The sequence below is a fragment of the Alligator sinensis genome, unplaced genomic scaffold (assembly GCF_000455745.1).
Source record: "Alligator sinensis unplaced genomic scaffold, ASM45574v1 scaffold1018_1, whole genome shotgun sequence".
Taxonomy (NCBI): Eukaryota; Metazoa; Chordata; order Crocodylia; family Alligatoridae; genus Alligator; species Alligator sinensis.
Window position 1 is genome coordinate 2661541 of NW_005842038.1, and position 16269 is coordinate 2677809.

General features: G+C 39.3%; 1 protein-coding gene across 5 annotated transcripts in view; it reads right to left on the minus strand.

The window, feature by feature from the left end:
• Window positions 1–16269, minus strand: part of MINDY2 (MINDY lysine 48 deubiquitinase 2) — a 64874-nt gene that overhangs the window by 42402 nt on the left and 6203 nt on the right. For 3 of the 5 annotated variants that reach the window (XM_014519393.2, XM_006022492.3, XM_014519392.2), the window contains exons 2-3: window positions 13093–13150; window positions 7220–7284 (exon numbers count right to left, since the gene is read on the minus strand). In XM_014519393.2, coding sequence (XP_014374879.1) covers window positions 7220–7284; window positions 13093–13150 — 123 coding nt within the window. The other 2 variants (XM_025202830.1, XM_025202831.1) reach the window with 2 other exon arrangements.

Below are 16269 nucleotides of genomic sequence, written 5' to 3' on the forward strand. Positions count from 1 at the left end.
GAAGCTCTTCAGATAGCTTCCATTCCTTGAGATGTATCCTTTAAGAGGAGGGAACTAAGGGTAGTCAGTGCCTTGCAAGATCTTCACTAACAGCTTTTTACAATCCATCAAAACAATGGAAGAAATAAGCAGAGATGCAAGAGAACAAGGAGAGAGCATATTATTTTCCACCCAGAGGGAATAAGTATGTATTTTGCAGTAAGTGCAAAGTAAGTGTTTTGCAGTAAGTATGTATGAAAAGGTATTAAAAGTTGCAAAGCGTTCAAAGAGAATTCATGATTTGACCATCAAGAATTTACTGAAAACTTTAGTGTGACCTATTTTAATAGAAAACCAATAAAGAGAGGATTCAGTGTGAACACTGTGGAAAGAAGGGGTCAAAAGAACAGAGCTAAAGAATGGTAGAGTTTAACCAGTTGAGGTGAGGGAAAGGGAAATAATGAGTATGAAGGAGGCAGGAAGCAATGACAGTAAAGCTACAGGACAGACATCCAAGAGAAAAAAAGATGACAAACAATGAGTAGTGAGCCAATTATGTTTACAGGACAGATATAGGTGTACAGGAGGATGACTTATCCAATTAAAAGCAATCTACTAAATGGCACTGAAATTGTAGACAACTGGATCAATTAAACAATGTACTAAGCAAGAGATTTTAGTTGAGAAGTTAATTTTGTATCAAGTTAATGAGTAAATCAATAACCTGATTAAGACCCAAGCCAAATTGATTGTGTGTGTTGGAATGCAGCAAAAACATATGTATTACAAAAAACAGTTTGTGTGTATTCATAAAGACTAAATTACTCTTGTAAAATAAGCTGTATTTTCACTAAATTGATAAAGGTACATCTCTGACCCAGGGGCACTTCAGGATTTTGAGATTTTATCCCAAACTACAAAAGTGCTAAAACTATCAGAAAAGGCTTTTATAAGATAGTCAAAAATGCTGCTCTCTCCCTACACTCTACCGCAGCCAAGGATTTTGGTGGAAACGGTTCTCCCTCAGATTTTTTTTTTTTTTTTTTAACACAAAAAAAAAAATGAGCCACATAATTATGCTGCTATAACTTAAATAAAATTATATCTTTTTATGGTGTTTATCTTCAATACCACTAAGGCTGAAAAATTATTTTTAGTAATTTACTGAAGTTAAATCTATGATAGTTACTAGACATGTTCTGCAGATCCACTACTATATATACACACACACTAGAATGTTAGTACAGATTTGAATAATGGTAAAGAAGAGAAAAATCTGTTTCTAATGTGTTAGAAAATGTTGTCTGTTCAATTAAACCACTCTTAGAACTAGGTTGGAAATTCCTTCCCACAAGGTATATTAGACGGCCCCCAATGCCAGTGTCAAATGTTATTCCCGAGTAAAGCGATCAACTCTTGCAGCAGAATCAGCCAGATCAGTTCTCAGTTAAATGCCTATTGTACTGAATACTTATATTTTAAATCAAGAAAGCACTTATTAACATTCAACATTTACAGTCAGTTTCATTTTGTTTAATCACTTTTGATATTTTAACATTCTATTTCTTTTTACAAAACAGTATCCTGAGAAAGAGAGAAATGAGTCAGAGCACAAATGCACAGTACCCTTCTACTAACACCCATACTGTTTGCTCTTATTGGATTGATGTGACAAATTTCTCAATTAATTAGATTTTCCTTGTGTGCATCTAGACCAAAAAAAAAAAAGAAGTTAAATTAAAATTTGGGACCACATATCAGTAATTTAAGGGTAAAGCACATCACAAGGATGTAGTAACTCTCTCAAAACCAAGCATTATAAAACAAAACAAAAACAAATCAGAAATAAAGATACTTGTTTCTTTTAATGCATCTTATGTATGAAAGGTAAAACAGAAGACAGGGTAGATCGCACCTTACAGACCAAATCAGAGATGCACAGCACGAGGTTTTGTCCACCCAAGTTCATTTCATCACTGTTTGGGTACCTAAACAAACTTAACATGGCTTATAGAGATACCATGCAATTGAGAGTAATGTGTAATTGTGTTTACTGTTTCAGATGAAACTTCAAAAGACTTGCATAAAAAAAACAGCATAACAAATTTGGTGTTGATGGATTCAAAGTAAGAACGAGTAAGATTGCTACAAAATATTGGTTAAACCTGCAGTTCATCTATCTATAAGCCAATTTAACATGGAATTTCATTAAGAGAATACTTTTCTTTAATCTTGCAGCGGAACATAAGAAAAAATGTGCTTAGCAATTTTTCAGTAAGCCCATTGATTTGGGTATGAGAAAACCAGAGAGGCTGCACTTTGATTTAGTAGCTAATTTTCTTCACCCTGGTCCAACTGGGCTATAACTATCACATTTTCCATAACACTCTTAGTAACCACTGATAACCAGTTACTAACTTAAACACACAAAACTTTAGGTCAAAGTTTAACACACAATTAAATCAGATCTTGGATTACGTTCCACGTCGGACTATACTGCATTTTAATTTTAACTTTGACAATGATATTCACCTTGATGTTTCCAACACAGAATAGGAAGAAGCAAACATATATACTCCCAAACAAGATTAAAAGTGCATAACCCCAAACTGTTTAATAAATTTAACCCAATGAAATATTGTCTATTTTTAAAAATGTTATATACAGTCGACAAGAATCAGCTACGTATGTATGTAGATTGGGTGTGAAAAATTCACTCACCAGAAGCAACTGAGGAACTTTCCCTACTAAATGTTGGAGTCTAGGTTAAATTTTGCAGAAGCTAACATAACTATCTTTCTGTTTAAAATGACTGTCTATCCTTTACTGATGCAAAGAAAATTCTTCTAAAACAAGCATAGTTCAGCATAGCCAGTCTTTCCAAGTCAGTTCCAGTTCCTCTGGATAGTATTATCAAGCAGCAAACTGAGTAATAACCTATTCTTTTCACTGTTACTGCTCAGAACCATGTGATCCTTCAACATGTGTTCCACTCTTGGTGTGCATGTCCCACATGATCAGATTCCTTCTAAATAAAAAAACCCTATGAAAGAGGTTCACTTATGCAGCTGTTTTTCCTGAACTTTTTCTGTATGCTGCCTAACATCCTATTGAACTGAATTCCCAGATTGGTGACAGAGAAAGTGTCTTTACCATCGTGGTAGTATGCAAGAAGTTAACATGCTGCATGATGATTATTCAAGTATAACACCAAGAAGACAGCTTTCTCCTTATTGAGTGGCAGGCACCATTGATGATAACATTTTTTTCAGAACTGTAAGGTCACAGGAGGCCATTATCTCCATTGCTTCCAACTACTTTGAGCTCCTTGTTATAAGCAGATCAACAACACACAAAACTGAGCAAAACAGGAGCAAGTATAGAGTTCTTGGAAGAGCCATTCTTCAGTGCACATGTGCAACTCCATCTACTGTTCAGAAGGAACAAGTACATCTACTGGACAAAATCTCCTCTAAGGTATGCAAGCTGCAGATATTTTAAATAATGGTGCTTCAACACCCTACTGCTGCGTCATACTGCGTCATGAGCCGTAGGAAAAAAAGTCAACAAACACTGCCCTGCACTCTTCCTTTGCTTCAAAGGCTGACTCAGTCTTGGTAGGAAGAGGTACCAAGAAAGGAACTTCACCGCTCACCTGTAACAAATCTGTCCACCAGCTTAAAGAGGAGAGGACTCCTGAGGAAACTGTGACCAGCCTGTCCCTGGTGTGCCTGTTGGGTAGATACATAGATTTCAATCAGCCTTGCAGAGGTAGCAGGTGAAATTTGGAATATTGTATGATTCAAGGTCAGACTGCCACATGCCTCATGAGTTTGAGGCAGTTCTTCACCCATGTCCCGGGTTGAGTGCAGAGCCTGTTGAGGAATTCTAGCATAGCGCTGAAGGATCTTTGCCCATCACCCTCCCTCCTTTGCTGTGAAATACTCCAAGGTGGACTCCAAGGCTCCTGGACACTGGAACTCACTAGTGAGCAACTCTGTGCCTCTAACCACCACCACTCTGTTGTCTTGTTACTCATACCAGTCAGCCTGGAGTGGGGTACATAATGAAACACTGCTCTCTATGTTGGTCATCTTGTAAGATGAGCTCCAAAAAGAGGGGTCTGATAAGTTATTCCTGATGGAAAAGTCCATGCTGTACTCAACTCCTCCCCACTGCCCCTCAACCCAAGAAGTCCAGGGAAGATCAATCATTTAACTGGTGAGTTGCAGCTTCACCTCCTCAAAAGTTGCCTCTGTCACAGACCACACTCCTCAGCAATGAGACAGGAACACCACTCCAGCCAGCAATCCAGGCACAGCTTGTCATTGCCAGTTCCACACAAGAGGCTCAAAACCTTTCCCATGTGGTCATTAAACTGAAAAAAAAAAATCACAGATCCATGTCTCTTCCCAAAGATCTGACACCAGTGGTTCCTTTGCCTAAGAACCATACTACTACTGGTACCATACTGGCATTGATCTCAACAAAGACCTTCCACACCTAAAACTTTACCATAAGCACAAAGAATTACCTCCTCAAAACAAGACTTCACCTCAAGCACTGGGCAGCTCAGTACTGAAGCCATTTGTGATCCCAGACAATTTTCAGTAGACTCAGTTTCAGACTCTCCACCCCTGAAATATTTAAGAGGATGTTATCTCCAAGATGCTCTCCAACCTGACCCAGCATGGTGCAGGACCAGCACTGTGAACAGGACTACAGCTCCAGTAGATGAGATGTATTCATTCTCATCATCTTGAAGGCACGCTCGACAGCTTCCCTTTCTCATACACAATCCCACCCTGAGTGGCACAGTGGGAGTCCCTCAGGCAACAGACAGAAGCAACAGAAGAACACAGAAAGAGAGCAGGAGCCTTCAGGGAGCAACCCAGCTGTTAACTCTATATGCCCGCCAATTCTAACTATACTGATTTCATGAAGTATGAAACCCTAACTTCAGGAAACACACTTCAACTGTCTCTTTTTCCAAAGAAGCAAATAAAGACACCTCTAGCTCTTCAGCTCCAATCAGTAGAGGGTGAGAGTACTATAGGAAGGAGTCTTTCCACAGATCCAGAACACCCCAATCCTAAAAAGAGGACCTAATCCTCATGTCCTGTTAAGGCAGTTAATCCTTTCTCCCCTCTGCTTACCAGGATGAGTTTATACTTTTTTTAAAGATCTCTTCAAAGAAACTAAACAGATTTTTATTTTATATTCTACTATAAGGTCAGACAAAAACTTAAGATCTTTTCCATACAAAGAGTTTGGACATGATAGTCTTTTAATGAAAACTGGGGCCTGGAAAAAACAAAACAAAACAAAAACATACTTTGGGCTCTCTTCTGCCTACTTCAAAGAGAGCTGTTAGAAATACCAAGTTCCAAAAAAAGGGGCTTAAATACAGTCATCAATATTGGGCCCTACTTTTTTGGTAGTGCAATGATCTCAAGAGAAGCACAGAACAGAAAAATTCCATCCCTCACGAGAAGTATCCAAAAAGACTGGCTCCATTTGCTTATAAGTTATGGACTTCCATAAACCTAAAGATGAAAATCATTTATTAATAAACTCAGCTCTTCAAATACAATATTCTCCTTTGAAATTAACTATCAATCAAGCATAATAAAATAACTACCAAGGGAACAGATGGAAGAACCGAAGGCTTATGAATCAAGGCCAGCTCACAGCCAGTATTCTCTTTGTACACCACTTTCAATGCCTCAGGTGTGGCTAAAATGGTATTTTCTGCCATTGCAAGGTATTCTTTCTGTCTTAAGGCACAGTATATTTAAGGGGATTGAGCTATTTAAGTAGTAGCATAGGCAGGATGCTTCAAGTTTCAAAGGCACCAAGGTGACCTGCTATCTCTGTATTTTGGTCCCTACAGCTCAAGAGGAAGCAGCAGAAAAGACAGTCCTACTGCAACAGACTTCAGTCAAAGTACTAACCCTAGCAATGATCTTCTGAGCCTCTATGGCAGTGATCCTCAACCTTTTTAGACTTAAGGTACCCCTCAGAAAATTCCAGTTCTTATTTTTCACTAATTTCTGGCTACAGAAAAACAGAACAATTATTCTGTTGCAAAGAAGTCAGAAAGACCACAACACGTCAGAATATTTTTGACATTGTGGATTCCTATTTGAAAACTCTCAATTTATCTTGTGAATCATGTTTGCACACTTAACAGCATTGATATTGTGCAGCAACCCACATCACCCTAGTTAAGAATCACTGCTGTATGGAAAAGTAAATTTTGATAGATACCATCCAGCTGCTGTTTTGTCACTCAGACCACAACCTGGACCTTTTTTGAAGGATCAATTTTGATGCCGTGATCAAGAGCCTGGCAAAACTTCCAGTGAATCCTTTTTATTTCTTTCCCTTTTTTTTTTTATGCAACCACATCTTTTCTCCCCTAGAAGTTTAGATGGGAACCTTGAGCTGGTGGGTCATTAAGATAGCGAGCAAGGGGTATCCATCCAGTTTCAGTCTTTTCCCACCACCTCTCTATTCCTTATCCCTCTTGGTTTAAATTAGAAGTAAATGCTTAAAAATGAAATACTTTTCACATAAATCTTAATACTTTTCATAGTATGTTTGTGATTAGGCTATAGCAGCACCTACAGATAAATGTGAAGTGATTACATTTTGTATTCCTATCTGCTTAAGGTAGCCTAATCTACAATGTGGTTTTCAGCTAACAAATTTCAGTATGCAGGTCTACTATCAGCACTCCAAGGACACTATAACTGAAAGGAAAAATTCTTTTAAAATAAAGCACAATGCAGCCTTTCATGTAGATTTTGCAATGGCTAAAATGACAGTGTGCAGAGCCTTATTTTTTTTCTCCAACAGAAAGAAAGGGACTTAAGTAGATTGCATACCAAAAGCAAAAGGAAAAAAAAACAACGTGGTAGAGGTGAAAATTTAAATAAGAACAAACTATTCTGCCTTTTCTAAAGATAATGTTGTGCACACTACTAGCCGGCCTTATTTTAGAGAAAAAGAACAAAACTGAGTTTTTAACCTAATACACAAGACCTGCAGTACAGAAATCTCTAATTTATGAAAAACAGCGTGTGGGAAAAACAAACAAACAAAAACAATTATTTTCCAACATATTTCACTTCAATAATAAAATTCAACACAAGTACTTTTATAAATATAAGAAAACAAAGAATATTTTAGTTCATTACTGCAATATACACAATTTCTTTTTAGAAACTCTGCTTACCTGCTCATAATTCAGACGCTGAATTTCAGAAATTTCTTTTGGTTTTGCATCAAGAATATAATCTCCTAAAAAAGGAGAAAGTAAATTGTTTACATTTATAGCTGATCCCAGAGCTCCAAGCTGTAAACAAACTTTTAATGAGCATCTCTGTGAAGCTGTTTAGTTATTTGACCATCTAGTGGCATCTAAGTTCTCTAAGTTAATAAGAGTTCAATCTCTTAGACCTTTAATCAAAATTAAATAAGAATAAAGGTAATATACACTTTTCTTAAGAGTAAAGGCCAAATGACAGGCAAGCATTTTGGTTTGGCATTAAGCTATTGAAATAACACTTCATAATCTGTTACAAAATCAACCATATCTGTAATGAGTTTGACTATTCAAAAGTGTGCTTTATTTTTTGTTGCTGCTTATTTCTACATATTACAGATAGATTCAATCTGCCTCTGAAATTCTGACATTCACTGTGATGTATAACTAAGGCTGTCAGTCAATCAATCAGGATACGGAGTTTGAATCCAGCCTTCCACAAAATGTAACAGATATGTTAGTGATAAGTCATCATAAAGGACAAACAAAGAATATATATTTCATGTTTGACTCTTGATTTTGATATTTAGCACTTCCCTGATACAAGATTTTAAAGAAAACGCTACCTTGGAAAAAGTGATTCAATAAGAACTAAATTTGGGTTCTCTCTCTATTATTTTTTAAGCTCAATTATCTTGGCTACACGAGACGTTTTTTCAACTGTTAGCCCTGTTAATTCAATTTACAACCTAAAATTCAAGCTGGGTTCTTGTTTTCTCAACACATTATGAACAAATAACATTTTGCAAGCTAATTGCATCCACTTAAGTATAAAATTAATAGTTTAACTGAACAACAAAACTGTTTAGCCACCTAAATTCAACTTGATCTTCAAGTTACAGGTTGAGTCTAAAAAGCTGGCAATTACTGAAAGAAGTTTACTTTTAAGTCAGCAATCCTGAGCAGGAAGAGAGTCTAACAACATAAAAATCATTTTTAGAAATCAAATGCTGTGGATTTGAGTAGTACATTTCTAAGACACAAAATACTGTTTAGTTTAAGTCATTTGTTTATTTAATGTATAGCCTTGCTGATAACTGAATAAAAAGCACAGCTTTTATCATATAGCAACTGCTGTTCTTCAAAAATACTGTAGTCAGCATGGCTCATTTTAAATGTACTTGTGAGTCCCATACTTGGAATATTTTGATTAGCCATGCCTATCCAGACTGCACAGGTATCTTGTGCCTTTTCATGCTCTAGTGCAATGGCACGATGAATCAGAGTGCCTGTGATCTTTACTCAGTTCCCTCACAACCTGAAGCCCATCTTACACAATCCTGGCCAACTACACTTCAGGGTATCATAGTTACTTTAGATAAGTAACTGATTTTTCTTCTTTTAGTATGCCCATGGTGATCCAGATAGATTAGGGTTGTCAAACTCTTCGGGCACCCCAAACCTGAGCCAGACCCACTTCCAGCAGCAGGACAAGTGATGGCAGCATCAACCACTGTGGGTGTCTGAGCTGCTATCCCAGCTCAGAGAGCCATAGAGGTTAATGCAGCCATTGCTCACTCTGCCACCACTGAACAGGGCTCTATACTCCAGAATTTAATGGCAGGCCCTGCCCCTCTATTCCTGGTCCCTCCTGAAGCTTTGTGCGCTGGATGACCCCCTTGATAGAGATCACTGACAAGCAATATCCTCCTTCTGGATGGTGGGAATGAGGACTACCAACTGCATCAGTTGAACAGAAATTGGAACACTATTCTCCCACATCTGACATTGAATCTAGGAGCAAAACCCAGCAAATAAGGAGTTAAACAAGAGTGAATTGCTGCAATGCCGCTATAACATTTAAGACACAATCAGAAGTTGCTTCAGCTCTGCCAGAGTGAGTGTGATGAACAAGAGGGGAAGGTGCGTGCAAAAACCAGATAGTAACCTGATGCTTTACACTTGAGTTGTCTACTTAGCTTGGCCTTTAGGATGAAACAAATAGGTCTTTGGAGCAGCCCATGATTGTCAGAATCAAACTTAGGGACAATGCAACAAGAGGGTACAGTTTCTTCTGTCACACATGGACTACAGGTCAGGCAAGACTCCAGGTAAACTAGCTTGCTTAAATGAGACACGCAGTTCAAGCTAAGGCTAGACAGACAAACATGGTTAACACATAGTTCACAGCAATGACTACTACATAGTCATCAGCTGGAATCGCTGCCCAAGTACGTGTTATATTGTTATGGTTCAGGCTCATCTCCCAACCTGTTGTCATGTCAAACCTGCTAACTGTGATGGAGATTAGCATGACAGATGATAATGACAGACATCTTCTGGAATAGGGAGTCATTTTCAAATTAACAGTACTGCAAATACCATATGGGGCTGGTACCAGAAACACTTTTGAATGGGTACAGGATGCTAAAAAATGTCCTCAAGGACTTCAGAATGGCCCTGGAGTACATCTGGCAACACAGCATTCCTTCAGTCCTGGAGCTAAATGTACCTGACCCCTCAAGTGACAAATTTCTAGTGGCTGCCTGCCTGGACCCCCCCTAGTGATTTCATGTGGCTGTAGCCAAGAAGGTTAATGAATTAGGGCCATTGACTTCAAAGCTATATCTTACTTAACTATTGCTTTCTGATAGAGTGCTTTGGCAACCCTTTGTCTTTCACTGGTAGAATCCTTCCATTCTTCTCTGCTCCCCTATGGGAATGTGAAAAGGAGCATTTTCACATCATATATTTTGCAAACAACAATTGAATTTTTTTTTAACTATAATTCATAACTGTAGAGAGGCCAAGAAACAGCAGGGTGGGGGGATAGTTATACCAAATGTGTCCAGCTTCTTTGGATTCTTTGCTTTTGGTGTCCTTTAGGCTGAGTCTTTTCCTGTAGGAGGGCATACAATTTTTCAGTAGTCTTCTCTGGGACTTGAAACCATTTTGTATGGCAAATAAAGCCAGAGTAGATCAAAGGCCTATAACAGGTTCCATTAAGTCCTCATTTATTGACAACAATTTCTGTCATTACCAGAGTTCAGCATGTCAAGTAATTTGAAACATTTGCTTGAATTAAAGTTGTTCCAGCATCCAATATGTCTAAAATTCTCAATAAGAGCTCCTAGAATACCTAAAAGTTACCAGTGGTTGGTGTCTGAGCTACCATGATCACTTTACAGGAGAGGAACCTAAAAGAACAGTAGAGAATTTCTTGCACTCATTCCATTATTTTAGACTGCAGTATCTCCAGTTCAGGGGAGGGTGCCATGTGTGCTGATGCTGGAGGTGACTGGAATCTCCTCTTGGTAGAGGAGGTAAAGGAGGTAACACTTCGTTACACTATGACCAAGATAGCACATTTTATGGATTAGGCCCAATTGTGAATGGCTCATCACTGCCAGTCTTGTAACTGCACAAATCCTGGAATACCTGCTAAAGTGGCTATTCTGTTCAGTCTGGAGACAACTCTTTGCTGGAATTAGGTGAGATGGAGTGGCCCAAAGTAGTGGGTATGCCCAGAAAACAGTGTACTATTTGTGTGGTTCTTGTAATGGCAGCACCAGTGCTTAGAGGAAAGGTGAAGACAGGTTCTCAAAGGCAAGTTTCAGCACCAGTGTTCAGTCTGTGCTGAGGCAAGTGTCAGGCTTGCTCTTGGCATTAACATTGACAATGATACCATGAATGCCTTGGCTTTCTTAGCCACTAGCGTCTTGTTAAGCTTTACTGCATATCAACTGCTTTATGATGACTACCCTACAGCACTTTTCCTACAGCAGTTCAAAGGCTGAATTGTCTTAGTTTAGGTCTCTTTCACCAATGGCTACCCTACAGGAAAGTAAGAAACAGCAGCTCAATTTCAATAGCTAATATTGTGTAGGTTTTTTCCACAGTCAAAATACAGTCACAATCAAATAAATGAATGTCGTACATCCTCAGACCACCTGTAATCACACTGATGATTCTCCTGCACTCTTTTCAGTTCACTGAAGGCTAAGCTTTCATGTACTGTAATGTGAAAGCATGCACATCAGCAGTTACTGCAGAGCAGCTGTTACTTGCTTTCTTTTACCCTGTAGTAAACTAGTTCATTGGTATATCCCCTTAGACTCCTCTCTTCAGTATAGACATAACATATGCTTAAAGCTACACTTGTGTAACGAGGCTCTGCAACCAAGGTTGGTGCCAACAGTTCAGTAGTAAAGATCCTGACTGAGCTGGAAACTGAAGTGCTGTGTCAGCTTAGCCACTTTATTAAGCCTTTTCTCTTCACTAAAACTGGAGGTGTGCCCGATAGCAGGAATATTCAGAAAACAGTCACCATAGTTCAGACCATGCCTTCTCCATCTTCATGGACTTTTTTCCAAGGAGATACAACTTGATACTTGTATGTCTCCATTTCCAAATGCAGGAATAGAAAAAGCAAATGCTGGGATATTTGTTGTGGATACATCCTCCATGGTAGCAGATAAATCTACTATGCCCATCAATCAGTGGGCTGTTATTCCAGATGCAGGATTTAACCCCAATTGCTATCTCCATTTCTAATTGCCATGATTTTGTGCGTGCGCATACGCATGTGTTTACACATGACACACACACACTTTTTTCCTAAAAGAACGAAATTATTTAGTGATCACTATTTAAAAAGAAAGCATCAATTATGAAATACAAAGGTAAAATCTAACCATTAATCCTAAATAAACATCTTAGAATTAAACCAATGTGCGATATTGCAAGCTGCCCATCCAGTTACAATTTATTGAAGTCTATTATTCCATTAAGATAATTTGGGATTCAACATTCAGATACTGGGCAATAAATTTCTTAACAACCCTTTTAAAAATTATGTAACCAACTTTTTCTGAACTAAAAACTATGTGCTGCATTTGGGAAGGACATGGTATATGTACATGTAGCGTGGTTGAATTTCTGCTTTAAATGCAAAAATCAACTCAAAGTTAACTGGCAGTTCCAAAATACATATTCCTGAAACGATAAACTTGTAGTACCTCTGCCACCTATAACAACAACATAGCACACAGTCGTTATAAATTGTCCACCTATTTATTCTAATCCTGGACAAAATATTCCCTAGTGAGAATGTTATCTATACTTTTTTTTTTTTTTTTTTTTTTTTTTTTTACACGTGTTGCTGATTAATTATATATGAAACTCAAACATCATTCTGAAGCCATTACACTTCGAAGGAAGAAAGTGTTGTTCAGAGCAGAAGAAGTATAGTAAAATGCACTTTTCTGTCAGTTAGAGACTTGTCAAATGTGAACAGTTGCACCTATGCTGGAGACTGAATCTGATAATAAAATGGTGCCTCCAAATAAGAAACCCCATTCATTGTGTCAATTCCATTAATTTTTGCTGTTATTTTAATTGGGTCAGGCTGCCAAGGGGTAGAATAAACTTACTGTAGATAATTAAAAGGCACAGCTGCCTTATTATGTCTCAGGAGCTATAAAAGGACCAACGTAGGGAACACAAGTAAGTTCAGTATGATCAGATTAGTATGTTGTAGTATCTGGCACATACTACATGCCCACACGCATTATCTGGGCTCTAGGCTGGCAACCACAGTAACGTTTTATATTCAACTTAGAAGACAGTGCACTAAACTTCTGACAGCAGCAGTTAGGAAAACCATGAATATTAACCAATATTACAGTTTATCATACCATGAAATATTTTGTGTAATCCATATTCAACTAACTGCTGTGGGAGAAAGTAATACAAAAAAAATCCTCACATAATGATACTATATAAATTGGTAAATTACTTCCTTAAATTTAGTAATAAATTCTCTATTACTGATTACTACTAACCTAAATATTCCATCAGCTGTTCAGCTGTTATGATTTCCATCATCGGTGGCAGTTTGACCTGTGAAAGAAAAGCATTTTTTAAAAAAAAAAAAACCAAGTGTAAAAAATACATTATAAGTGTTTATACAGCACCTGGCATAAAGAGGCCCAGATCATCTACAAGAGGGATGCCCAACTTCTGCAAGCCTCCTGGACACGTGGTGCAGACCGCTTTGCCACACAGCTTACTCCTGCTCCTTCCCCCTTACCGCCAACTGCACAATGCAGTAAGCACTTCCCACCTGCTCCACAACAGCATATTGCACTACATAGTTCCCACTCTCCTTCCTGCACAGGATCCCTTGGTCTCCCTGAGCCCCCACAGTTGCTGGCTCCCGTGGCCCCATGGACTGCCCCATCCCTACCCCCAAGGGCAAGGGCTGGATGCAGAAGCTAGTTAAGGGAGAGGCAGCAAAAGGAGAGTGCTGGGCACTTGGACTGGGAGTCTGGAGGCTGCAAGTTAGCACCTCAGGGACCACATGCAGCCCATGGCCCTGGACAACCTGGTCTAGAAAATACCATCATTGTATTACTACAAAACTAAAGAATTTCTATGATTTGAATAAACACACTAGCCATGGTAAAAGGTCCCCATGGTAATACATGTAGCAGAACCCAGGCCTCTGGAAACTTAAAGCAATGAAACTGTTGTATACTGTCTTCGTGCTGTATTTAACTGTAATGTGATGACATTTCCATTTTGTAACTATAGCTCTCACTTTCCTACTTCCTTGTTTTGTTTTTTGTTTTTTTTGCCTCACTAAATCTCTTCTCTTTTCCTCCACTGCTTTCTTTTCCCTATTTTTATTCTCTTTCTACATATTTCTTTTCTTTTCCCAAGATCCCTTTCTCTTACTATACAGTCTTCCAAATAATTTCATTATTCCCTCTGTTCCCATGATGTTGCAAATATAAAAAATCCTAGACAATAATAATCAAAAACTACTAAATACTGAGCACAGTTCAGAGGAAGTGCCTAGGCAAAATTCCTCTCTACACTGAAAGAAGAAAAGTTGTGTTGAAATTTTGGAATCCAGCTTGGAGTACTACGTTTCATATCAGCATTAGAAGCAGAGTGTCTGATAAATGTTAGTCCTCAACACAGTCTTTCAAACCTGTTTGGTCACTAAAAGAGAAAGGAGGTCTTTCAGTTTTTCTCTACCAACTCTGAACCTCAGTTTGAGGTTCAGCCAAATAGCTTCGGTGCCTATTTCTGCTTAAACAGATGAAAATTCAAGGTATTACTTCCAGTTCACTGTTTTTAACAGGATTCCAAATAAATGAAACAAATTAAGACAGCTTTTCATTCTGCTGTACCTTAACAACACTATGCACAGTCTGCCACCATCTGCAAACTTTGGAAGAGAGCATTACTTTAGATTTCACCCTCTGTCCCCCGCAAAATTGTAAGAACTGAAATCTCATTTACTAATTTGAGCTCAGATTTTCTAGAAATTGACTGCACTTCCATAGACAAGTAAATTTTTCAAACAAATCACCGCAAGTGATTTTTATAAAACTTCTCAACTTCATAGTAACATTTTCTCAACAGAATTAAATCACAAACACCTTAGAAGTAAATGTCTTTCAAAAATCTATCCAACAGTGATCACCATAAAAATGCATCTGAAATGTATGAGCTACATAAACACTGGAACCTGAAGGCAAGTCTTAACATTTCCATTACTGAGCCTTAATCTTAACCTAGGAACAACGGCCACAAACTGACAGAGTGCAGATTTAGGTTAGACATCAGGAAGAACTTCTTTACAGTAAGGGTTGCTAGAATCTGGAATGGGCTTCCAAGGGAGATGGTGCTCTCCCCTACCTTGGGGGTCTTCAAGAGGAGGCTAGACATTAGGGCAATGCGAAGCTTCAGTCTCTGATTCAATTCGGTGGAGATTTGGCCCGATTCGGTGGTCAAATCTCCGAATCCAAATCAAATCAGAGGACCGTTTAATCTCTCCGATTTGGAGGGTTCGATTCAATTCAGGAAGATTCAGCAATTCAGACATAGACAAAGCTTTAAATGTATTTTCTACATACCTCTAGGTAGAGGTATGTAGAAAATACATTTAAAGCTGTGTCCAGGTGGCTCGTGAATGCTGTGAAGCATGTAGTGTCTGACAGAAGTGTGGGGGGGCTCCCCCATCACGTTTGGCAGTAGACCTAATAGTGGACCAGAAGCACTTCCAGATCTGACAGAGAGCGCACCGCCCCCCCCCCCGGCTCGGCGACTAGTGTCTCCTGGGTCTGGGGAGGCACTTGGGGTCCCCCCATGGCCAGTCGTTGAGGGGGGGGTGTAGGCCCCCTCCCCCCACCTCCGCACGCTCCCCAGAGGCCCTAGAAGTGGACTGGAAGTATTTCGGTCCACTTTCAGGTTCGCCGCCGAGCATGTGGAGGTCCCCCCCGCACTCCTGTGGGACGCTCTATCCACCCCAGCATCATAGCATTCACGAGCTGCGCCTGCTACCTCAAGGTACATAGAAAAAACATTGAAAGCTGTGTCTATGTCTGAATCGCTGATTCTCTGAATCAGCATTGAATCTTCAGATTCGGATTCAGCTGAATCAAATCGGGGACAGTGATCTGAATCAACGAGTTGTATCACTGTCCCCGATTCGGGTAGAATCCGAATCCAAACTGAATAGGGTACGCTTCACACACCCGTACTAGACATGCACCTGGCTGGGGTCGTGTGACCCCAGAGCTCTAAGGTTGGACTTAATGTTTTGCTAAGGTCCCTTCTGACCATTGGCAACACACAGGGGGTGCATGTGTAACCCCTGGAAGCACCAGCTGTGAAACCGGAAGTGCACTTCCGGTTTCACCGCTGGCTCAGTGATCAGTCACTGGGGAACCCCCCTTCCCTCATTGATGATCCGGTGCCCCCATCGCCCATGCTTCTGACCCAAACATCTATGAATCTGGCCTACATCAAAGTAATGCCAACTGACAGAAAGCAGCACTTAGAAGTCTGAAGAAAGCAAGTATACCCTACTCACTCAAATCCACAGGCACAGAAATATGTACAGTATAAGGCTGCACCAGGCTTGCCTCTCTGTAATCAAGGCCTTGATCTCTTCTGAGCTTGAGAGCAAACGCAGAGGATAAGCCCAGAACAGACTCACTGACAAG